The sequence below is a fragment of the Henckelia pumila genome, chromosome 1 (genome assembly GCF_033568475.1).
Source record: "Henckelia pumila isolate YLH828 chromosome 1, ASM3356847v2, whole genome shotgun sequence".
Classification (NCBI taxonomy): domain Eukaryota; kingdom Viridiplantae; phylum Streptophyta; class Magnoliopsida; order Lamiales; family Gesneriaceae; genus Henckelia; species Henckelia pumila.
Genome location: NC_133120.1, coordinates 95,187,889 through 95,212,455, shown reverse-complemented (window position 1 = coordinate 95,212,455; position 24,567 = coordinate 95,187,889). Strand labels below are relative to the sequence as shown.

Genomic DNA, 24,567 nt, shown 5'->3' with positions numbered 1-24,567 from the left:
GAAGCCATCGGTTCCCGGGATATACAAGAAGAGCAGATTAAATTCTGTTGGTGTCCATAATCAAGCCGTTGCTTGAATAGGTAAAAATTTAATTGTGATTTTATTTTTACTTGCATAATTTAATCGTAAAATTTTGATACCCATGATATGGAATCGTTCCATATCGAAAAATAAAAATTTTTAAACTTTCGCTGCACCGGGTATCATTTCTTAATTGATCTGAACACGTTTTTTCAACAGTGGTATCAGAGCCAGATTGCTCAGATCAAACGATTAAATTAATCGATTGTACAAAATATTTGGCCTCGGTTTTTTGAAAACAAAACGAATTTAAAATTAAAATTTTGACGGAACAGGGGCATCGGGGCAGCGACGAAGCTGCCCGCCTCCACGTGGGCAGCCCTGTCCCACGTGGAGGAGGGGGCAGTCCGGGAATGTCCCGGGCAGTCCGGGAAAAATTAAAATTGATTTTTTAATTAAAATTTTAATATTTTGTAATTTTAGTTTTTGGTCCGATCGAAAATTATTTTTGATTGGTCCACGAGGCATCGGATCAAATTGTTTGAGTCCGAAATTTTTAAAATTGATTTTTGGATAAATTTGAATTTTTGGAAAATTTGTAAATCTTATCCGTTAAATTAGATTTTATAAAATTAATTATTTTGGTACAATTGATGATAAGATATGATCTTATGAATGTATTAGATAAAATATGATTTTATCTTTTAATTATGATGTCATTGCATGTTATCCAATGTTTTAATTATTGAATTAATTATTGGATAAAAGGATGATCGATTACCATGACCAATGTTTTAGGTGTATGTTAGGTAATTTACATTTGGTTTTATTGTTGTTGGGTTTTATTAATGGGCTTGGTTTATAGCCCAAATTTGAATTGTCATTTGTAATAAAAAGTGGGCTTGGTTTATGGCCCGTTACCACCCCTTAAATATGTATCCCCTACTTGTCATCAAAATTTATTGTAAATTTGTTAGACTTAGTGGGAGATAAAGATTTGAAGACAATGGTGGGCCCAATAGACGATAAAGACCGAAGAAATGTAAATGGAAGCTCAATATAATAGGATTGCATTGCATACTTGCATATCACCTAGGATTGGACTTAGACTCGTGATTGGCAACCACGGGTCGATTAGATAATGGGATCGGTCATTCTTAAATAATATATGATATTATTGATGTATGCATGTTTAGACTAAATTTTATGAATCCCGCAAGCATACATAAATTGCATGATGAGACAGATTTTCAAAAATTAAAAATCCCTCATTTTAAATATGATTTAAAATTGATATCAAGATAAACAAAAGGGAATTTAAATATTGTTTAAATATTCCTACCTTCCATCAACGATCAATGTATGGGATGCTACCCGCGGGCACGGTCCGGCTCATATTATTGGGGGGCCCGTTCGTCGGAAAGCTGTACATTAGATCGACACATGTTGTAAGTTGGGTGGAACTCCAATGGAATTGGATGATATTATTGGGGATCCACATGGCGACCGTCCATCACAACTTAATATTGATGGGTCATCTTGACATGTCACATTAAATGACGTCATATTATTGGGCCCTTATTGGACATGAGGTAAAAACATGGGGGTTGCTTTGGAAGCAATTGAGCTCTACCTTTTGAAAATTATGGTTGGCTGATATTATTCGGGACTATAGTTTGTCAATTGGACTCCATGTTCCCATTAAAGAAACAAGTTTCTCGTTTTCACTAGAGGGTAGTGAAATCGTTAAAATAGTGGGAGTGAAATTCATAAAATTAAATTTCGCCATATTTTATGTCTTAGTAAATTAATTAAACAATAACTGATTATTGTCTGTTTCTTTTCAGTATTTCATTACAATGAATTCGCGAAATCCACTATACTCAATTCTCGAACAAAACAAATTGACTGGCGCAAACTATACGGAATGGTTCCGTAAATTAAAGATTGTTCTAAACTCGGAGAAAATTTTCTACGTGTTAGAAAAGAATCCTCCAAAGGAAGCACCGGCTAATATAAGTCCGGAAGAATTGGCAAAACTTGATCAATGGTGGGACCATGATGTCAAGGCCAAGTGCTATATGCAAGATTCAATGTCTGATGAACTCCAGAGGCGATTTGAGGATGCCGTGAATGCTGCTGACATACACATGCACCTCAAGGAACTTTTTGGAGCTTAGTCAAGGTCGGAGAGGTATGCCACCATCAAAGAGCTCATGACATGCCGCATGCAAGATGGGACTTCGGTCCGTGAGCATAGGGTACACATGATTGGGCTCATTGAAAAATTGGTAACACTCGATTTGACTTTGGAGCATGAACTAAACGCGGACTTGTTGCTTCTTTCCCTTCCTTCGTCGTTTGACGGATTTGTGGTGAACTTCAATATGAACAAGATAGAGGCCACCCTTGAAGAGATGGTCAATATGCTTGTGTCTTATGAGGCCACATTAAAGAAGGATAAACCGGTACTCTTGGTTGGCTCCTCTTCTTACTCCAAGAAGGGGCCAAGTGGAAAGGGTAAGAAACGTTCTGCCCCACCCAAGAAAATTGTACCACAAAAGAAGGCCAAGACAAAAGCTTCAAACGTAAACATATCTGGAGATGTTTGCCATCACTACAAGAAACCCGGTCATTGGAAACGTAACTGCAAGGAATACCTCAAGCAGTTGCGAACTGCAAAGGGTATGTTTTACATTGAAATAAATGTTTCACTTAATACTACTTCTTGGGTATTGGATACCGGATGTGGATCTCACATTTGCAATGATTTGCAGGTGATGACAAGAAGTCGTAAGCTTAGGATGGGTGAGACCCAGCTGAGGCTTGGAAATGGTTTCAGAGTTGAAGCCAAAGCAGTGGGAGACGTTTATTTATTTTTGCAGAATAATTTTAAGTTATTTTTTAGAGATGTTTTATTTGTGCCAGATTTAGTTAAAAACATTATTTCTGTTTCTATGTTTGATAGAGATGGTTTTTTTTTTGTAATTTTGTGAATGGGATTTGCAATATTTACAAGATTGAATGTTTGATTGAAAATGGACAACTTGAAAATGATCTATATAACTTAAAATTAAAAGACGTTCCAATTAATTATGTTGATAAACCGGTAACAACAAATAAAAGGAAAAACGATAGTCAAAACACGGCAAACCTTTGGCATGCTAGGCTAGGTCATATTTTCTCAAGGAGGATGAACAAGCTAATGGGAGAGGGCATGTTTGATATGTCTGATATTAACTCTCTACCTACTTGTGAGTCCTGCCTAAAAGGAAAAATGACTAAATCTCCTTTTAAAGCGAAGCCTGAGCGTAGTCAAAACCTGTTGGATTTGATCCATACAGATGTCTGTGGACCATTTAGTATCGGTACTAAATTTGGACACACCTACTTCATTACCTTTACTGATGATTATTCGAGGTATGGGTATTTATATTTAATGAAATATAAGTCTGAATCATTTGAAAAGTTCAAAGAATTCAAGGCTGAAGTAGAAAACAAACAAGGTAAAAGTATTAAAGCACTTCGATCGGATCGAGGTGGAGAATACTTAAGTACCGAGTTTTTGAGCTATCTAAAAGAGAATGAGATTCTCTCTCAGTGGACTCATCCTATGAAACCTCAGCTGAATGGTGTCTCGGAGCGTCGCAATCGAACTTTGTTGGACATGGTTCGATCTATGATGAGCTTCACTGAGCTCCCACCTTCGTTTTGGGGCTATACGCTTGAAACGGCGGTATTGTTGTTGAACAATGTCCACACTAAAGCAGTAGATAAAACTCCATACGAGTTATGGAATGACAAAACTCCTAAGTATTCGTACTTAAGGATTTGGAGATGTCCTGCTTACGTGAAGCAGACAGTGTGAGATAAGTTGGATTGTCGATCCACCTTATGTTATTTTGTAAGATATCCGAAGAATTCAATCGGATATTATTTCTATCATCCTTATGAAACAAAAGTGTTTGTTTCGAGGAATGCCACCTTCATGGAGAAGGAGTTCTTATTAGATAAGAAAGGCAAGATGATGGAACTCGAAGAAATTCGAGAATAACCCGAGATACAAAATAACGACCACACACCTCAAGAACCTTCAACGGACACGCCTATATCTAGGAGATCCGAAAGGACTTCTAGACCTCCTATTCGATATGGTCTTCTTCTTGAAGGGGATCAAAGTGAACCCGACATTGGATGTGATCCAAGAAACTTCAAGGAAGCAATTTCTGATGCGGATTCTAATTTATGGCTTGAAGCTATGCAGTCGGAAATAGACTCGATGCATACAAACCAAGTTTGGTCTTTAGTAGATCCTCCCGATAGAATTATTCCAATAGGGTGTAAATGGATCTACAAGAGAAAACTTGGGCCTGATGGTAAGGTACTTACCTACAAGGCACTATTGGTAGCAAAAGGTTATACTCAAAGACAAGGAGTTGACTATGATGAAACCTTTTCACCAGTCGCAATGTTCAAGTCCATAAGAATCCTTATTGCCATAGCAGCATGGTATGACTATGAGATATGGCAAATAGATGTGAAGACTGCATTTCTTAATGGAAACATTAAGAAAGAAATCTATATGATGCAGCCCGAGGGATTCACATCCATGGGAAGCGAGCATAAGGTATGCAAACTTCAGAGATCAATTTATGGTCTCAAACAAGCATCAAGAAGTTGGAACCAGAAATTTGATGAAACAATAAAGGACTTTGGTTTCATCAAAAACCCAGAGGAACCGTGCGTGTACAAGAAAGTAGTTAAGGATGCGGTGACGTTCTTAGTGCTTTATGTTGATGACATCCTACTCATTGGGAATGACGTAGGGATGTTGCAGTCAACAAAGATATGGTTATCAGGTAGATTCTCGATGAAGGATTTGGGTGAGGTATCCTATATTCTAGGGATACAGATCTATAGAGATAGATCTAAGAGAATGATAGGACTCACTCAAGCAACCTACATCGACACCATATTGAAAAGGTTTTCTATGGATGAGTCCAAGAGAGGACATCTACCTATGTATCATGGAGTTTCTCTATCCAAGTCTATGTGTCCCAAGACTGACGAAGAGATAGAGAAAATGACAAACATACCATATGCGTCAGCCATAGGTAGTATTATGTATGGGATGATATCTAACAGACCGGATGTAGCCTTTGCTCTGAGTGTCACGAGCAGATATCAGGCCAACCCCGGTCAAATGCATTGGAAAGCCGTGAAGGATATTCTTAAGTACTTAAGAAGGACTAAGAATATATTCATGGTTTATGGAGGAAGAGAATTGAAATTGGAAGGTTATACCAACTCTAGCTTTCAAAGAGACGTGGATGACTCGAAGTCAACCTCTGGATTTGTATTCATGCTCAATGGCGGTGCTGTCTCTTGGAAGAGTTCCAAGCAAGACACCACAGCGGATTCCACCACTGAGGCAGAATACATTGCAGCATCAGCTGCTGCTAAAGAGGCCGTTTGGATGAGGAATTTCGTCCAAGAGTTGGGCGTAATTCCTTAAGCTGTTGGTCCAGTTCCGGTATACTGCGACAACACTAGTGCCGTTGCTCAGGCAAAGGAACCAAGGTCTCATCAAAGATCCAAACACGTACTGAGAAAATACCACATCATCCGGGAGATTGTGGAAAGAGGAGACATCACTGTCGAGAGAGTGACCTCTACAGACAATATCGCTGATCCACTTACTAAGCCCTTGCCAGGACCATTGTTTGACAAATATCGCGAAGCAATGGGATTGCGTAGTGTGACTAGTTGGCTTTAGGGCAAGTGGGAGATTGAAAGAGTGGGTGCCCGGTTAGCCAACTTGTGGCTAAGGGCTTTTGTGAATCTATGTATAAACAATCTTTGTTTAATATAATTTACATTCATTAATGGCATTTTCTTTGTCTTTCTTCATATTGTTATATTGTGATATACTATTGATGTTTTGATAAAGACCTTGAATAAACTATAGTGTAAGTAAGATGAGATAGTGAATAAAGAGAGATCACTATTATGAAACACATCTTATAGTCACTATATATTCTAAACAGTTCCTAGTCAATTGAGCCGCCCGCTAATAAGGATAAGGATCGCTCGAGATTGAGACTAGCATTTATGATGCCAAGTACCACGTTTCATTGGTAATGGACATGGAGATGTTCAAAGCATGCAAATGGATATTCATATGATGAATGATCGAACTACCCTATTCGGACTTTCCAAGTGGTTATCACTTATCGAGTGGATAAAGTCCGCGATTTTGGTTGTACACCATTAGTCCTTACTACTTGAAACATCATTGAGACTCTATATGCTAGTACTGTACTTTGACTCATTTACCGACTCTATTGGGGTCATCAGGTGTCGGGATTGGGTACAATTACGACACATATAGGAGTCGATGCTTTGTTGTCAAGGATTCACCATATACTTGCGAGTGTGGATATCCTATGCGATCTGAGGAGATATTAGTGTGACGAATCTCTGGCCAGAGTACATGATGTGTTTTAGGTTATTCGGTTTTCCTAGTAACACATGCGATGTCACTATTTGATCTCCAAGATGTAATGCATAGTTATCGAATCTTGAACGACTCTCGATGCACCAATGGTTGTTGATTCGATCGGGATATATGGATGAAGGGACCGTACTGTACGCTAACCAAAATCTACTGGTTCTTGCAGGCACTATCAGTGATACCTAGGGAATCATGGGGCGATGTTGCTAGACGCTCTTACCATGATTCATTGGGAAAGTCGGAAATTGTTGTTCCGAGTCACAAGGAGTTGTGAGCCCACGGCTAGCTGTATCCCTGAACCATTGAGGGTCACACAAGTAATGGATTACTAAACCCCGTTGAGATATTTAAATTTAAAGAGTTAAATTTAATGAAAGAGAAGTTGGACTTCTTAACTAAAAGGGAGTGGAATTTCTTAAAATGACATAGGGATGAGCATTTTTGGAAATCACTGAATTCGGATTCAGAAAAATTATCTTGACTTTAAAAGGTGCAGAAATGGTTTCTGTGCACATTGGTTAAATCGGTTTATCAATCGGAGTCATGATGAATTTTATATTAATTTCTATAATAACGGGCTTGGCTTGTTGGGCTTAAGTTATGGATTGTGGGCCCTAAGGAGTTAGAGTCCTAATATAATCATAACTTAATCTAGTCTAGAAATTATCTATAACTATATGAGTAGTGTTCGAAAATCATAAGCATTCCATCTTGCAATTTTTGAAAATCACTCATAATATTCAAGGGGAATTTTCGAATTCCTCTGTCCCTTTTGAGAAAATTCGGTCTGTGATTTTTGTGAAAAATTACATTCCGAATTAACAGATCAAATCTGTTTATTCTCTTCGATAAACATCTGATTGATTTCTAGTGCAATCAATCAGAGGGTTTCTATTTTCTGTTCGTGGACCTTATTTCGGAGATTGATCGTGAAGCCATCGGTTCCCGGGATATACAAGAAGAGAAGATTTAATTCTGTTGGTGTCCATAATCAAGCCGTTGCTTGAATAGGTAAAAATTTAATTGTGATTTTATTTTTACTTGCATAATTTAATCGTAAAGTTTTGATACCCATGATATGGAATCGTTCCATATCGAAAAATAAAAATTTTTAAACTTCCGCTGCACCGGGTATCATTTCTTAATTGATCTGAACACGTTTTTCCAACAATAGGTCCCATTAAGTTCATGTGTAGGAGTTCAAGACATCGTGTTGTCCTACAGTGTTGTAACACTGGATGTGACACACGAGTTTGCTTACCTTTTTGACAGTCTCCACACATATATGGAACTCCAGAAGTTAAATTTGGCATCCCACGTACAGCATCATACTGGCTCAGTTTTTTCAATGCTTTGAAGTTGGCATGTCCCAACTTTTGATGTCATAAATTCAAATCATCAACCTTGGTAAATTTGCAAGCAAGTTTCTCTCCAAGTTGATAACAGTTGTCCGATGATCTAGACCCTGTCAAAACACACGAATTACTCTTATCAAATATTTGACATAAATTTTTATCAAATTTAACATAAAGATCATCATCACAAAGTTGACTAATGCTAATAAGATTTGCATTTAATCCTTCAACATGTAGGACATTGTGAAGCTTAGGCAGTCCTTCTATATTCAAAGTTCATTTTCCAACAATCTTTCCATTGGTTCCTCCTCCATATGTCACTTTTCCTTTATCCTGTTCAACATAGTCAGAAAGATACTTCTCCAATCCTGTCATGTGGCGTGAACTGCCACTGTCGAAGTACCAATGACCTGCAATATTAGTTTTTTACGAAGTATAAACAACATTACAACTGAATTTAGCTTTTGGTACCCAAACCTTTTTCTCAGTATTTTTCATCCTGGCAGTGTTCTAGTTCAGTGTTGGCAACACTGATGGCAACACATGTCTGGTATTCCAATACATATAGTCATACCTGAGCTTATAACAGTAAGGCTTGATGTGACCTTGTTTGTTACAGTAATGACAAACAAACTTATGCTTCATTTGTTTTTTCCTCTGAACAGGAGCTTGTGCCTTCAATGGAATTGGTTTTTTCTTTGGAATTGCAATTGGAACACTAGCAGATTTACTGTTTTCTTTGACAAAAACAGTTTGTGACGACTCCCCAACTTCAAACTTGCTATTATGAAATCCTAGACCAGCTCTATCATCTTTTCCCATCATCAAAATTGAATCCAACTTGGTCTTGCTTGAATTATACTTTGCGAGAGTTGCATTGGCTCTTCCAAGCTCTTCTTTGACCTTGCCTAGTTCTAAATCCTTCTTGCTCAGAACAACTTCAATTCTAGCCACTGAAGCTTTCAGTTCACTGTTCTCCTTTGTTAAAGCAGAATTTGTCTTGTTCCTTAATATCCAGTCATTATACAATTCTTCATATATCTTCTGAGCATTATCCCAAGAAAGTTCTACTTCACCAGCTTCCTGATTTGAGTCTCCAGAAACAGATGCATTCAGACACAGTACCTTTTGGTCAGTGTTGTGACCAAGTGTTGTGACACCTGTGATAACACTGTGTTTCTTCTGCATCACCAAAACTGAAAGAGCATTGTGAGTCTCTTCTTCTCCTTTTTATGTTCCTTCCTCATCTTCATCATCACTTAGGGAAGCATACATTCCTTTGCGAAGTCTGGTTGGACACTCATTAGCATAGTCACCGAAGCCTGTGCACTCATGACATTTCACAGATTCAAACTTCTTTGAGATATTCAGTGTTTTTCCTTCTTTCTGAAAGTGATTTTGACTCTTTGAAGGGATGGTATTCTGTTCTGGTCCGCATATCCTCAATGGTTTTCTAACAGTAGGAGCATTCAAAACTTTGGGTTTCTGACCAGGTTTCTTATAACCTCTCATTCTCTTCAAGTAGTTACCAAATTGTTTGGTAAGAAAGGCGATTGAATCATCTCCTAAGTCAGACTTGTTGACTCCCTGTGTCAGATCAACAAAATCATTGAATGAGTCATTAGAAACTTGAAGTGCAATAGACTTACCTTTGTCCTTTTTTCCAAAATTCATCTCTAACTCATATGTTCGAAGTGAACTCATCAATTCATCCAATCCCAGAATTGATGTGTCTTTTGATTCATCAATGACACAAATCTTCATTTGAAATCTTTCCGGCAGTGATCTCAACACTTTGCTCACCAAGCGTTCATTTGAAATAGCATCACCAAAATCAATTGCCTCATTCTCGATCTTCCTCAAGCGGCGTTCATAATCATCAATTGTCTCACTCTCTTCCATTCTCAGATTTTCAAACTGAGTAGTGAGAATCCTTCTTTTGGTTCGACGCACACTATCTGATCCTTCACAGTGCATTTGAAGTTTTTTTCAAGCCTGTTTAGCACATACACAGTTAGTGACCAGTGAAAACACATTAGAATCAAGAGAAGTAAATATAGCATTAAGAGCTTTGTTGTTCATATTCGAAGCAGAAGTTTCATCGGTATTCCATTCCGTTTCTGGTTTGAGGAGAAAATCTTCTTCTCCATCAGTTCTCCTTGGTGGATTCCATCCTTGTAGCACACGCTGCCATGCCTTTTTATCAATCGATTTGATGTAAACACGCATCCTTACTTTCCAGATAGAATAGTTGGATCCATCCAAGATTGGAGGGCGTTGAGCAGTTCCTGAATAAAGTATCTCCATTGTGATGTCCTGTCAAACACAAAAACAGAATCATACTTAGTATCGTCAAGTGAATGTCTCTGACGCCAATTGTAAGGTTTTGACAGTATGAAATCACAGAAACACCAGAAAACTTTTCGAGTGTGTGTTCTCTTTCAGTGTTGTCAACACTTCACGATAACACTATGCAACAGAATAATTAACTAACAGTAAAAGTAAATAACACACAGATATTTATGCACAAGTACTAAGTACTTGTACTATGCCTCATGGCGAAATAATCACTAGAAAATTAAATCAGTTTACAAAAAATAACTAGTGATTGTTTTACGAAAAATTTACTTTTCTCAATAGATTGAGAAAATAAAAGACTTCCTAAAAACTAGTAAAAACTAGAATAAAACATCAATAGGAAGTTCTAAACCGAAAAACGAAAACCAAAGAAACACTTTCTGAACAATACTTCACTCGTGTGTTCTTCAGTATTTCCAACACTACTCGGCAATACAACGTAGCAGTAGTATCTCTTCAGAAATTCTTCAATGATCGAACTTCAATACTCTAGAATTTCTGCAGTACTTTCTCTATGTATTTTTCTCTCTATGTTTCACTCTCTATGTTTCACTCTCTATCTCGTTTTTGTACCATCTGATCGGTCCAAGCACTCCTATAAATAGATCTTCAATATGTTTCCATAAATAAGAACCTACAAAGTATGGAAACAATATATCATCAGAAATCATATATTTCGAATCAAGATATATCTGATATTACCAATTTTAAAACATGTTCTAAGAAAGGCAAAACTATAAATATAGAAATTGAAAGCAATAAGAAAATAATTTAAATGTGCACAACATGTTCTTTCAATCTCAATGATCTATATCTGTTAAACTAGTCGATTCGATCCATCTTTACAATGAAAAGTAATAATTTATGACATAAAAATTAATAAATTTGTATTGGATATGTTGAATATGATATTCATCTTACAAAATTGATATGTTTGATTGTTTCATAAAATTTTTTGTGCTATTCAAAATACTTAATATTGATTCCGTGACCGTCGGTATAGATCCCTAAATGAGTAACGATTCTTTGTAAGGTTAGACGTAACGATTCGATTTTGACCAAAATATTTTATGATCATTAGATGTGATCGTGAAGTCGAAATAATATAATTTTATTTAAATTTTCCATGGCAAAAAACAACGTTATACATAGTAGTTTGAACAGACTAAATTCAAAGGGGATATTATTGATATATATATATATATATATTATATGAAGACCAATGAAAATGTACCCAAAAAGAAAAAAAAGCAGAACTCTATTTTGATTTATAGTGAGCATATTAATTGTGACGTGACACGGGAAGCCCTTCATACGTGCCAGTTTGAAAGTATTACGTGATATTTTTTTTTTTACCCCAAGTACACATATTTGTAATGTATCTTAGAACATTAATATTTTCTCTTATATTTCATTAGCATTTCTTATTAATTATGCCTTGAAAAACATGAAATTAATTTTTAAATAAATTAAACAGGGATAAAGTAGAAGTTTTTATGTAATTTATATTTTTACAATTTTTTTTAATCAATGTAAAAATTATAATCGGATCAGAGGGAGCTGTTCTATATTCCATTAGATATATGTTTTTTGGTATAGGGTTATTTTAGTCAAATTAAGTGATTGGGCACTGTAATAGAACGCTGCACATGGTTTATGGTTCTTAAGATCAAAATAACAACATAGCAATATGTTTTTTGGTCGGCAAGAATTAGGACCATGAATGATGTGCTTTTATTTCGAACAAAACCTCATAGCTGTCACTACAAGAAGACGCTGGCATCAACATTTAATATATTTTTCAACAACAATTTTTTTTTTTCGGAGGAAAATGTCCGATAAAATGAATTTCAAATGCCTTCGATAAAATCACATTTTGTTACGATCTACGAATAAGCAAACATATAAAAATGAAAGCCAAAAAACCTCTTAAACCATTTATTCAAAAAGCATCCACAAGTTATGTGACTATCGGGGTTGATAAGAGTGCATCAAGAGGTTGCTCGTAACATATATGAACGACTTCTGGCAAGCTTTTAGGTGAAGAGAATCATGAATAAACCGATTCTCATCAGAATGAGAAAGATTTTAAAATTGTGTACGACAGTTGAGAAGAGTTTAAAAAATTTTATAAATATTAGTACTCATACAAAAAAAGATGCATTTTTTCTAGCGCTCATCACAAAAGTATCGTAAGATGCGCGTGAGTAAGGACATTAGCATGTTGAAAAGAGGAATGCTGATACGGTAAGGACAGTCATAACATATAGGGTGTTACAATTAGTTAATCGTCCATCCGAACACATCCGTATATCGTTCGCAAAGCATGAAAATAACATGTTAGAAATGGCCAGATTGACTTTTAATTCACTGTATCCCCTTCTTTATGGAACCATATTTGAGGTTTGAAATGATAAATATGAAAAGAAGAAAGAAGAAATTGATATGAATTTAAGGGACAAGGGGGGCAAAGAGATACCAAACTAAGGAGAACCAAAGAGCATCTCCCACGTGCCAAACGATGGTGTCGGCTATGGTCAAATGGCGGTGCATCAGTGGGGACACGTGCCAGGCCATCCTTCTCACGAGGTTAACCAGTTTTCTGAAACATTGACGTTTCCCCAAACACCACATTACGTACAACTGCTCGAAACACACCCAACCCAAGCAAGCAATTATACTCACCATAATATATATACTTTTATTACCACATGCATGCCAATTTTATTTTAATAATTATTATATATTTCATCGATCGTCGCGCACAAATCAAAGTAAACGAGGTCAATCTATTTTTTATATATATATATTTTTTAATGTAGGGAAATACTTACGTATTAACATTTTAATTATGGATCAATTATAGAAAATGGCCAACTAGGTTGAATATTTTGGTAAAAAATTAAATAGCAAGGAGAGACTAATTAATTTTGTCAAACAAAACTTTATTAAAATGGGACCCATTAATATATATAAAAAAATAATAATAATAGGCTACTGACCTCGATGGATCAAAATCTTGGGTTAAATATAAAAAGACTTAATTCACAAGCAAAATTGCCCAAATTGTCAAGTCGTAGCTAGCTAGCTCCTTATAACTCTGCAAACCTACATAATTCTTCTTTCTTAAACCTCCAATATCCATGTCTGAAAACTTCGGCGGATTTTACTATCACCACCCCTTTCAAGATCATGGCCGCAACAGCACCGGCGGGGCCGGAGATTCTCCCGCGGCTTATATGGTGCAGAACCCATCTGTACTTGAGAATAATATGCAAATGATGGATCAGTCTGATTATAGTTACCTGAGTTTCAACGGGTTTCTGCATGGAAGCTACGATCATCGGAACGTTCCGGGTTCATTTGGGTCGTCTTCTGAGGGGTTTTACGCCGTGAAGGAGGAGCGGAAAGCGGCGGTGGACGGTGGCGAAAACCCTACGACGCCCAACTCGTCGATTTCCTCTTCCTCGACTGAGGCAGCAGCAGGTGGTGGTGATCAGGAAGATGTGAGCAAGAACAAGAAATCATCAGATGGTAAAAAAGAGAAACCTGCAGAAGATGGAGAAGACATGATCATGAGCAGCTCTAAGAAAGAGTAATTAGATGTTTATTTATTTATATTTTATTCTTAAATATTACTGATTTTAATTTGTGTGGAAGTTGGAAGTTAATGATTATCGTTGATGAATATTATTGAAGGGGTAGCAAAGGTAAGAAGAAAGGAGAGAAGAAGCAAAGGGAGCCCAGATTTGCTTTCATGACCAAGAGTGAAGTTGATCATTTGGAAGATGGATATAGATGGAGAAAATATGGACAAAAAGCTGTCAAAAATAGCCCCTATCCAAGGTGATCCAATTAAGCTTCAATTTCTTGCAAATTCATTGATCTAGCTAGCTAATTTCCTGCTATAAATAAATTAATTAATTAAACGTACGAACCTAGCTAGCTAGCTAGCTAACAACTTGCATGCATATATCATTATTTTCGTAATCAAAATAAAAAAACTCAAAATGTAACATTAATGGAATTATAAGTACTAAATTCATGTACTTTAATAAATAAATAAAAAAAAAAGACCATTTCGAGAAACGACTACATGCATCTTTGTACGTAGTTTGAACACAACCCACCCGTGTACGTGAATTGCATCCGGCAACCGTGGTCAACGATTATTTAATTTGTTTTTTACAAAAACAATAAAAGTTGTTTGCTAATTAATTTTTTAGTTATAAATAATATGAAGAATATTATTCAATCCGCACTACTTAATTAACAACGTACAAAAGCTAAGCTGCGCAAATATATTATTATTATACCCTTGCGCGCGCAGAAGCTACTACAGATGCACGACTCAGAAATGCCCGGTCAAGAAACGCGTCGAAAGATCCTACCAAGACCCTTCCATCGTCATCACCACGTACGAAGGCCAACACAACCACCATCTCCCGACCAGTCTCCGGGGAAATGTCGCCGGAATATTCCCTCCCTCCATGCTACCTCCGCCGTTGATCACAATGGACGGCCCACCGCCGGCCAACTTTCCAGCTGATCATCAAGAAATGTTTGTTCAATATCAAATGCCTCACAATATCTACGCCGGCGCCGGCAATGTGTATCATCAGCAAACTTTAATCGCACGTGACAATCAACAGTACCATAATATTCCTGATTATGGGACGCTGCAAGATATAATATTCCCCTCAGTTTTCCCCAAGCAGGAGCCATGATCGATGAGACATTCTAGGTATAATTAACCCCTTCCCAGGTTTCTTTATGTATTCCTTTTTATATCTTCTTTAGGGTTTTTTTTTTTCTTCCCCAAAACCTATGAATCAAATTTTTGTATTTAATATATTACTATTAAATTAAGTACATTATGATGTTTGATTTACATATATTGGACTTGGAGTAACGACCACATCTGCCATTAATTGTTCTTTGATCGATGTATTGATTTTAATTATTGGGTATGCTATATGAAATGAAACATTATGTGCAAATTATATAATATAGTTAATTTACATAGATTAAAACACACACATGCAATTAATTACCATTCTACGTTCAATATCCAAAATTCATTTATGATGAGATTGCTATATATGCAATATGCTAAGATTTTAAATTTGAAGTGTGAAATAATCGGGTCAGCGGTCACGTTTAAATTTTGTTGCATATTATTAATGTATGATATTATAACATATTTCACAGCATCAATGTGTGTGTGTTTCACACAAAAATTAACATTTTGTACACGTATGCAGTCACCATTTCAACGCTTGAGAATTGAAATTACGTTTTGTGTAAATTACAGAAATTTCGAAGATCCGAACAAATTAGGGGTGAGTTTATCACGGCATATCGTATGGACATTATTTGACTACATAATTCATATATGACCAAAAAAAAATCATGTTGACGCCATACATTATCATGCATGCCGACGAAACATATGGAAGAAAAATAGAAAGAATCCATTGCTATAAAAATGTTTAGTTTTATGTATATTTTTCTATATATAAAAAAAACAAATTTGTTCTAATTAAATTCAAAATTACAAATTGGGTTAATATTTTTTCCGCCGCCATGCAGAGTTATTAGAAGCAGTAGTGACTAGTGTTGTTTTTGGGTAAAATTTAAAGATAAGATGAATATGATTTGAAATTCATTGTGTCGAATTTTTTTCATAAATCAAATGTCTCATTTTAAATCAATTAAATTAATCAACTTAACGCACCTATGTAATTTCATGGTGAAAATTCTTTGAATAAATGTAATTATGGGAGTAAAATTTTTTTATATAAATTATATTTACTTTTCAAAAGGAAAAACTACAATTTTAGTGTTATATGTTTGTCACTTTGCGATTTCGGACCTCTATGTTTTCAAATTTCAGTTTTAGCTCTGCATGTTTTGATTTTTGACAATTTAAGTTTTTTTTCCTTTAAAATGCTTATGTGACATTATACATGTAAGCTCCACATCATCACCGCATTGATGTCACATCAACGCCAAATCGGAAAAGATTTAAAATTGTCAAAAAAACAAAGATAGTGGACTAAAACTGAAATCTGAAAATAAAGAGGACCGAAATCGCAAAGTGACAAACTTACATGACCTAAAAAACAATTTTTCTTTTTCAAAATAAAAAAAGAAACAATTTCCAAAGAATGACACTTAAAAATTATATTTAACATTTCAAACACATTAATTAGATATATCGCATTTTTCTTATGTATTCAAACAAAATAATTTAAGATTCTCTCTATTTTATTTATGGCCCAAATTTATAAGAAATCTAGTAATCTACTATGATTCGAATTTCTAAATTAACCTCAGAATTAAGTTTTACGATATCGAAATTTTAAATACGGGAGGAAAAAGGAAATAAATCGATAGATTTATGTAGCAAAGTATTAATGAGATGATGTTTACGACTTCTAAAAATAACTGATTATGAATTTTTTATTAATTTTTTTTTAAAAAAATTCATGATCATTTATTTTAAAAGTTGCAAACACTACTTAAAATTGTGAAACACAAAGCAACATTGCTCTATAATTCCCGGGAAAGATCTCCAAAAAATGTTAATGAAGTCTAATAATTTTCAGCAGCATTCTTCCATTAATTACTTTGAAAACAACAAGCTAAGGTAATGAGGAAATCAATAAACTTAGTTACTACAATTTATGCTGCAAACAATATTTATATCGTGATAGCATTTCAATCAGTAATTTAAGGACCAAAGTGAAATTAAATTAAATGAGGAGGCGCCCAATGGATTATTTAACTTTATAAGGTACCATTTAGCCCATACATGCTAGTTGTGTGACTTGTGTCAGAATGGGCTAATGGTGTGAGCTAACCAGCCTTTTAGGTGTTTAACCAAGCCCGGTCCACCTATTTAGGTGGGGTTGTAGATTAATTATTTACGAGTTAATGAGCTAACGTGTTGCGTATGTGTAATATAATGTATGATATTAAAATTTTGTGTTTCGAAAATACAAGTGAGTGAGCAGTTAGATTTTCAATTAAAGAAAAAATGGGAGAAACTGCTGTGAAAAAAGGATAAAACTGGAAGGAAATTTTGGTGTCTCACACCATACCAAAAACAGTTTCTATAAGGGTCTCAACTCTCAAGTATTATAATATAATAATAATAATAATAATAATAATAATAATAATAATATAGATATCTAATTTGACGGAATGACGGGTCGGGGTGGACTGACTCACAACCCACAACAACCAATCATCACGACTGTAACTCGATGGATCTAATTCATTTTGACATCTCTAGACTTTGTATATTGCCCACGTATAACTCATATATAAGCACCATTTGATATGAATGATGATAATAAATTGATTAATCATCCTTATTTTGTTTAATATTTGAATCAAATTATATAAAATATAAATGACTTGCATTTTTATTTTATCCAAATATGTCATTTTATCGTTTATTAAAAAAAATTCATTATTTTATACATGTATATATATATATATATGTATACAATGGGGAAAGGGATGTAAGCGCGATGCCGAATTTCAACCCAACCAAATCTTTGATGTTCCATCCATACATTGAACCCTAATTGAATCGATGTCCAGTTTTATCAGAATGCAAAATAATTCACCTTCTCCACATTCTCAATTTTTCTCCTCTCTAAGACAAGTGGAGAAAAGGCTTAAACTTGAAGACCCCGCGCAACAATCCTCCGCTCTTTCACCACCGCCGCCGGGGGAACGCCGTGAAAACACGGAACAAACTGATTCTCTGGGTACCCCCATTTACCTCAACTACAAGCAACCGCCCCTCACCACCGATGGGAACATCTCAACCCTCCAAGAAAGTGAAGTCCCCCGCGAGTTTCTCACGGATTCCGCAGATTTCCCACCAATTCAAAACAGCCCACCTGGGGAAAATCATTTAAGCGCGGAAACCACCGTTGCTCATGATGAAAGAAGTAATCTTGGTGATGACATTGAGCTGTTGATGCAGCTCTTGCAGCTGTCGGATTCTGGGGAGCAGATGAAAAAGAGAACCAACCTGTTTAATGTGGGTTGTGATGATGGATTTTATAGGAAGATCGCCGGGTTGAAGGGTCCCAAGAGTTTGAGAGAATTAGAGAGACTAGAGGGGTGGATTAATCATTTCTTGAATGGTGAGGAGAGAGAACCGTTTGTATTGGCCCATTTGCTATTGGCTAAAGCTGCTTTATGGCATTCAGATGATAACTGTGATGGATTTGGAGGTTTTGAATTCCCCTCTACCATTGATGAGTTCTTGGAGAAAGATCCACCTTTAGATTAGGTTTATCATTGGATCATAATTCATTTACAGTATTTACGGTAGTATGATTCTTGTTCATGTTTGTGTTATTCTTCACTGTTTCTTGTTCCGGTGCGAAGCTAAATAGCTGAGGTTAAAGGTTCAGTTTTGATTTATTGATTGAGTTGATATGCTGCTATACAAAGAAAAGCTCTACCCTTCGAGTCAGAATTCCAACTAAATTACACCTTTGTGTTATGGAAAACATGATTATACTTCCATGCATGTGCCGCAATAATTGGTCTTTTCATTGTTTCTTTGTGAATAACTTTGGTTGGGACTTCGGTTTCGGGACTCAGAAGGCCATTGAGTATCTCATGGGTATTGCATGAATTTCTGAGCGGCAGATGTTTTGCAATCCGATCTATATCCGCGGGGAAATGTAAATTTTGATATTAAAATTAACAATTTTCATGATTCGGGGTCATACCATAAAAGGGGAGATGCTATGATGATGATTGGGCACCCGGGCCCATTTTATTGTGGGCCCGGGTGCCCAATCAAGGGCAGATGCTGCACCGGGTGATCTCACCCGGTGTAGCATAGCTCGTGCCCTATAAAAGACCCATTTCACAAAATTGAATTACAATCTCTGTGAAGTTTTTGTTATTTACAAGTTCTACAACTACCTTTTCACCATTTTATACGGCGAATTCTGCGGACGTGACTGAAAGTTCCCAAGGAACAGGGGTGGAATTGGAAAGCTTCATTGATTCAACGCACTCTTGTCCTATCCTAAATCTTATTTAAACAACAGGTTCTCATAAATCGTCTTGTTTTCTGATTTACAAGACCCCCTTAAGAATAACAAACATGAATATTCAAAACAATAGTTCACACCATATACTGATTCACTAGAGTCACATAAAAGAAACCATTAGTTGACCTACTCACCAGTTACCAAATTGATAAGTTTCCTGGAATAACACATTCTTTAGACCATATCACTACATTTCTCTTAAAAAAATGTTGTGGCTATCTTTTATCTACATTTCCATGACCATCATTTCTTGTGTCATGCATATCTTTACTTCAGGCCTGTTCCCTCTCTCTCTCTCTCTCTCTCTCTCTCTCTCTCTCTCTCTCTCTTTTTAAATGAAAATGCCAAATGAATGACACTATATGATAAACTAGATACGTCTTTTTACTAGGAAATATTAGATGAATTCTTTTGGCCTTAGGAATCTATAAATTTCTTCACCTTTTCCCAACGTCCAACAATAATCTTCCACCATTCTCCTACTGTCTCTGATTATCGTCCATGGCCAAGTCACTTCTTTCGCTTCCCCTTCTTGGTTTGTCTCTTATAATCTTGCTCTTCGTATCAGGTATGTTCATGATTTTTCTTCTCAGAATCCATTCAAGAAGTTTGATGGTCAAAATAATTTGAGGTTCCCACTGAGGCTGTTGACAAGTTTTTGTGGATCAGGTGGAATTCGGAAGCCTGCGGTCGATGCATCTGGACAGGTAAGAACATTCAACGATTCAAAAAATATCAAGACAGTATTAATTCTTCCACTCATCATCTGAGATATGTTCTTCCATTCATTTCAGGGAACTTGGTGCGTGCCAAGGCCCTCGACCTCAGAACAGACGCTAACGGATAACATAAACTTTGCGTGTACCGTAGTGGATTGCAGCTTGATCCAAGAGGGAGGCGCCTGTTTTTATCCTAGCAATCTTCTGAATCATGCTTCAGTTGCCATGAACCTTTACTACCAGAAACAGGGAAGACATTCTTGGAACTGTGATTTCAAGAAATCGGGAATCATTGTTGTCACTGACCCTAGTGAGTATCCTAGGGCTACTTAACATATACAAATGAACAAAACACAAACACACGCTTAATGACCTCGATTTTCATGGATTTTGCAGGTTATGGGAAATGCAAATTCGAGCTTTCCTACTAAGGGTGACGGCTGCAATGAAGCATTCTGAATATTTATGCGTCCAATAACCAGAGACTAAAGATTTCAATTTCTGTTATTTTCTGTAGTTTGCATATTAATTAAAATCTCATTGAGCTGTTCAATGGAACAGGATCTGTCATCACAAGGATGGTTTTTCGTATGATTTTTAAAATTTTCTGCTTTAATTAGTTTACAGAATTACCATTTCTGTTGTCTATAAACTACACTCACCACCCCCTTACCTCGTCTGCCAGCCGTTGGAGCATAAAAACTTTCATGATTTTGCATTATAATGGAGATCAACGCCTTCGGTCAAAGAGTCAATCAAGAAGCCACAAAAATAGTTGAAAATGATTAATATTAAACCTCGCTTACAAGACAGAATAATTCTAATACGAGTAGCAAATCCTGGGGAGTTGGGATAAAGAAAATAACTGATTATCAGCATCCAGTGGCAGTAAAAGAGAAGACTTACACGAAAACAAATTATGGCATATTAAACCTGGGCAATTAAATATTTCTTGCAGCTGATTTGGTAGGTGAATCAGCTCCGAGCATGGTTTTCTGAATTCCCAGTTTCCAGATTATGCACTTGTGCCTTAAGGGACTTGAGGTATTGAACAGCCTCATCGAGGACGGTCACGGCACTCATCTGTTTGGCTCCAGGAACCATTCTTCTTAATCCCTTCACCATTGTCCTCATTCTCTCACCCTTTTTGTAGTCGCAGTGAATCACAGAAGATGTCCCAAAATCTGACCTCTTTCTGGGAGGCGACTCATAGTTAGAGCACGAATCTGGAGAGTCGCATTCATATTTGGCATCTGTTCGTGCTGTACTCAACTCATCATCGTCATATTCTTCGTTTTCTACATCTTCCATGCTCAAAAGTGCATCAATATCATCTGAATCTTCTTTCAGAAGTGAGAAATTTTTTCCCTCATAGTTTGCATCCTTCCCATCATCTTTGCCTCTCAAGATTGATGCACCATCAGCAAGACCAAAATCGAAGAATTTGGAACCTATTTCGGGATGAAAAATTATCTGGCTTCTGGTATTAGATTGATCAAAGATAACAAAATTTCTGGGGCACGCATCAGAGGGTTGGATATCAACACCATGGAAGGGCCCAAGAGGTTCAATACCCAAGGGCATGTTAAACGCAGAGGGCATATGAGAATTTTGCATAACATAGCCCACTTGACCAGACAGATGAAAGTATGGCTGATCACTGTGCATGATTTTGGCTCACAAACAATTTCAAGTTCAAAAGTAATTGGCAGCTTCAAGGAGGTAAAAGCTCTTGGAGTACGTAGTTATACGCTTAGTAAATCAAAAGCATGAAATCTCTCCTACGCGGTCAGAACTCTAGGTGGTGAATCTTAATGTCCTATCGCTCTTACCGAACCTAGATTACGTCACTGGCTTAAGCAACTGACGGAAATACTCAGCCTGTATGCAAAACACATAAAAGACAACTTAAGAATTTGAACATATTGCGGAAAAATGCTGCAAATCACGCATTTTGGGCATGCATACCAATGAAACACGAAGCACTTACCTGACAAACTTGCATCAATTGGTAAAAAGCAATGCCCCCAACTCTCATTATAAGTTTTCCCAGTTCTTCCACTTTTGTGATTTTCTTTCTGGTAACAGCAATGTGCATTCTAACTCTCGAACGACCAAAATAAACTACAGGAATATAGAAATCAGTTGAGATATGGAAAATCAACAAGATTTAACTAGCAAAGATTACAAACTCGAGAAGGTTAAATAAACAGGTGTCAAAATTACAATCCTCAACGTGCCACTTGTCCACTATAAGTAATACTAGTATACTACCCGCTTAGAATACACACAAAATTCTAAATGCAGAGTCATTTCACCTTAATCATATGTAAGTGTCATGAGAAAGAAAAATCAGACAGACGGGATTGAACACATGATCATATAGCACTGGAAAAAACAAATATTAATGAATTATGTATTGTGTAGCAGCATATCATCCACACGCATCATCACTTCCAGCGGTTCTAAATTGTTACGGTGGTGATGAGATCTCAAGGGAGGAGAGCAACTCACCGGATCAAATTAAAAATCACAGAATAACATGAAAGACGGCTACCAATGGCACGCACTTCCCATGATAATTCGGAGATTCCCAAGGCATGTTCCCTTCTTTGTCACAATCTATAAACTTGGAAAGAACACTTTTTCTGCCATCAAAATGATGAAAAGATTATGAACTTTGACATAACAGAATCTGTATAAGTAACTAGTTAAGGATTAAAAGCATAATAAATATACATGTGTTGATTGCACTCTATAAACTATCCTATTCCTTGGAGTGAAATCATTCATAAAAGGCATCAAAATTCGTATAAAAGCACTGAATTTCCAATATATATCTAACACAGTTCGTATTGAACTACCATGTAACAAAGCTCGTGTCTTTACTAGTTAGACGACCCGCAAACATTAAATGCAGCTATAGAATTTGTAAACTGAATCACAAAACACCAGCTTTATTTAATAAAGTAGCAAATTGTTTCAAAATAACAACATATACATATGCACATCATGAGCAGTTTCACACGCAGCCATACAATGCAATAGATTCCAAAACACAAAAGAAGAAAATCCCGATTCATACCCTCCTCGGCACTCAACAAGAAAACACAGTAGGGGGGAAAGAAACACAGGAAAACGCAAAAAAAAAAAAAAAAGAAAAAAAAGGCAAACACCCGAAGAAAATAATGGGGAAGAATAAGATGATGGAAAAAGATTCTTGGTTCAGAGATAGATTAAAGAAAGAGGAACAATAAGACCGCAAATTCTAAAGATACCAACCAAACAAGGTTTCTTGATTACAAGATCCGAATTCCAAGCCACCACCGAATTTGAATCTCTCTCTCACAAGGAGGTCAACATTTTCCCGTATGGAGTTGATAGTAGCTCATGTGGAGATATCTTATAGGTCAAATGAGGTAAACGAGGACCGTCGGATTGTGGGAGCCGGAATGCGGATGGGTTTGGTGGCCGTAGGATCAGAGATTGCGCGTGACTTGAAAAGGTGAGCCTTCACGAGGTTTGACAAAATGTGTACCAATTATGGGAATTTGTACGGAAGAACCCATCAAGTGTTTTGACATTTTATTCTTCTGCTAAGTTCATTCCTGTATATGTTGAATCCAACCTATTTATTTAATTATTTTTAAGTGACACTTTATATTAGCTCAATATTTGAATTTATCCTATATGTAGACTAAAAAAGTTAAGAGACCATCACGCACAAATTGAATATAATATAGATTATGTGAATTCTTTGTATTTTTACAATGTTCGACATCGAATTTTACCTTAATTCATTTATATCGTAGTTGAACATCCTTTATTTGTGCTCAAGCAAATGAAGTGGTTACGGAAACTTGATGATATCAAAGATTCTGAGCATCTATTTTGGTTTTGTCGACTTGCAATATGGTTTGATGAGTTTAAAAATAAGTCCAAGATGGGAAATTTTTGGCTGTAGGAGAGTATTATTAGCAAGGTGGTCTGACAAAGCGTGCTAAAAGTAAAATGAGACTGGGAAAATTTATTAAAATCTTATTATGATAATTTAACATTTATGTTTGAAGATTTCCTTGTAATAAATGCTTGGCATTTGAAATTGGATTCATCTTATTATCGTTTTCAAAAGAAATGGTGGCTTTTGTTTGCAAGCAGTTTATGGCGCTTTTCCTGATGCGCATGCTTAAAAGCACGCTTTCTGTTGTGACAGCTCCATTTTTCTGGCTTCGTGCGATAAACAATTAATGTTGGCTCTTTGGCTTTTTTGCACTTCCTAGTCTTGTGACTCCACTGTCAACTTGGCATACGAGTTTTGTTGGGATTTTTTTTTATGTTGCATATGAAATGTTTAGTTTTTATGTTGCTTGTTCAAAATGACATGATAATGGCATCAAATCTCTAATGACAAATTTAGGTGAAGAAGCCTATTTTTCTACTTCAATACCCTTTACTCCCGCCTCCCAACTCATGGTCATCCTCTCTAAAGAAAATTTTCAGCATTT

At 36.2% G+C, this 24,567-nt stretch overlaps 4 protein-coding genes across 4 annotated transcripts; 3 read left to right on the top strand and 1 right to left on the bottom strand.

The window, feature by feature from the left end:
• The first annotated feature begins 13,274 nt into the window (after positions 1–13,274).
• LOC140874601 (WRKY transcription factor 71-like) lies at positions 13,275–15,117 on the top strand. Its single transcript, XM_073277916.1, has 3 exons — positions 13,275–13,843; positions 13,948–14,094; positions 14,579–15,117. Exons 1-3 carry the CDS (start codon positions 13,392–13,394, stop codon positions 14,973–14,975), a joined length of 996 nt encoding a protein of 331 aa, XP_073134017.1. The 5' UTR covers positions 13,275–13,391; the 3' UTR covers positions 14,976–15,117.
• A 2,649-nt stretch (positions 15,118–17,766) lies between these two features.
• LOC140874905 (uncharacterized) lies at positions 17,767–20,036 on the top strand. The gene is made up of 2 exons (XM_073278385.1): positions 17,767–18,565; positions 19,912–20,036. The coding sequence occupies exon 1, from the start codon at positions 17,855–17,857 to the stop codon at positions 18,563–18,565; it is 711 nt and encodes a 236-aa protein (XP_073134486.1). The 5' UTR covers positions 17,767–17,854; the 3' UTR covers positions 19,912–20,036.
• On the top strand, positions 19,407–20,697 carry LOC140874907 (glucan endo-1,3-beta-D-glucosidase-like). Its single transcript, XM_073278388.1, has 4 exons — positions 19,407–19,911; positions 20,013–20,050; positions 20,138–20,372; positions 20,459–20,697. The coding sequence occupies exons 1-4, from the start codon at positions 19,845–19,847 to the stop codon at positions 20,491–20,493; spliced, it is 375 nt and encodes a 124-aa protein (XP_073134489.1). The 5' UTR covers positions 19,407–19,844; the 3' UTR covers positions 20,494–20,697.
• A 129-nt stretch (positions 20,698–20,826) lies between these two features.
• LOC140874906 (transcription factor bHLH144-like) lies at positions 20,827–23,546 on the bottom strand. The gene is made up of 4 exons (XM_073278386.1): positions 23,345–23,546; positions 22,577–22,710; positions 22,053–22,186; positions 20,827–21,943 (listed from the first exon to the last, which is right to left on the bottom strand). Exon 4 carries the CDS (start codon positions 21,728–21,730, stop codon positions 21,038–21,040), a length of 693 nt encoding a protein of 230 aa, XP_073134487.1. The 5' UTR covers positions 21,731–21,943; positions 22,053–22,186; positions 22,577–22,710; positions 23,345–23,546; the 3' UTR covers positions 20,827–21,037.
• Between the last annotated feature and the right edge of the window lie 1,021 nt (positions 23,547–24,567).

What these genes read in the sequence shown, in the direction of transcription:
- LOC140874601 (XM_073277916.1), top strand. Translation starts at nt 13,392, where the DNA reads ATGTCTGAAAACTTCGGCGGATTTTACTATCACCACCCCTTTCAAGAT. An exon ending in ATGAGCAGCTCTAAGAAAGA is followed by an intron (nt 13,844 to 13,947) that starts GTAATTAGATGT and finishes ATATTATTGAAG; the next exon opens with GGGTAGCAAAGGTAAGAAGA. An exon ending in AAAAATAGCCCCTATCCAAG is followed by an intron (nt 14,095 to 14,578) that starts GTGATCCAATTA and finishes TTGCGCGCGCAG; the next exon opens with AAGCTACTACAGATGCACGA.
- LOC140874905 (XM_073278385.1), top strand. Translation starts at nt 17,855, where the DNA reads ATGTCCAGTTTTATCAGAATGCAAAATAATTCACCTTCTCCACATTCT.
- LOC140874907 (XM_073278388.1), top strand. Translation starts at nt 19,845, where the DNA reads ATGGCCAAGTCACTTCTTTCGCTTCCCCTTCTTGGTTTGTCTCTTATA. An exon ending in AATCTTGCTCTTCGTATCAG is followed by an intron (nt 19,912 to 20,012) that starts GTATGTTCATGA and finishes TTTGTGGATCAG; the next exon opens with GTGGAATTCGGAAGCCTGCG. An exon ending in CGGTCGATGCATCTGGACAG is followed by an intron (nt 20,051 to 20,137) that starts GTAAGAACATTC and finishes CATTCATTTCAG; the next exon opens with GGAACTTGGTGCGTGCCAAG.
- LOC140874906 (XM_073278386.1), bottom strand. Translation starts at nt 21,730, where the DNA reads ATGCACAGTGATCAGCCATACTTTCATCTGTCTGGTCAAGTGGGCTAT.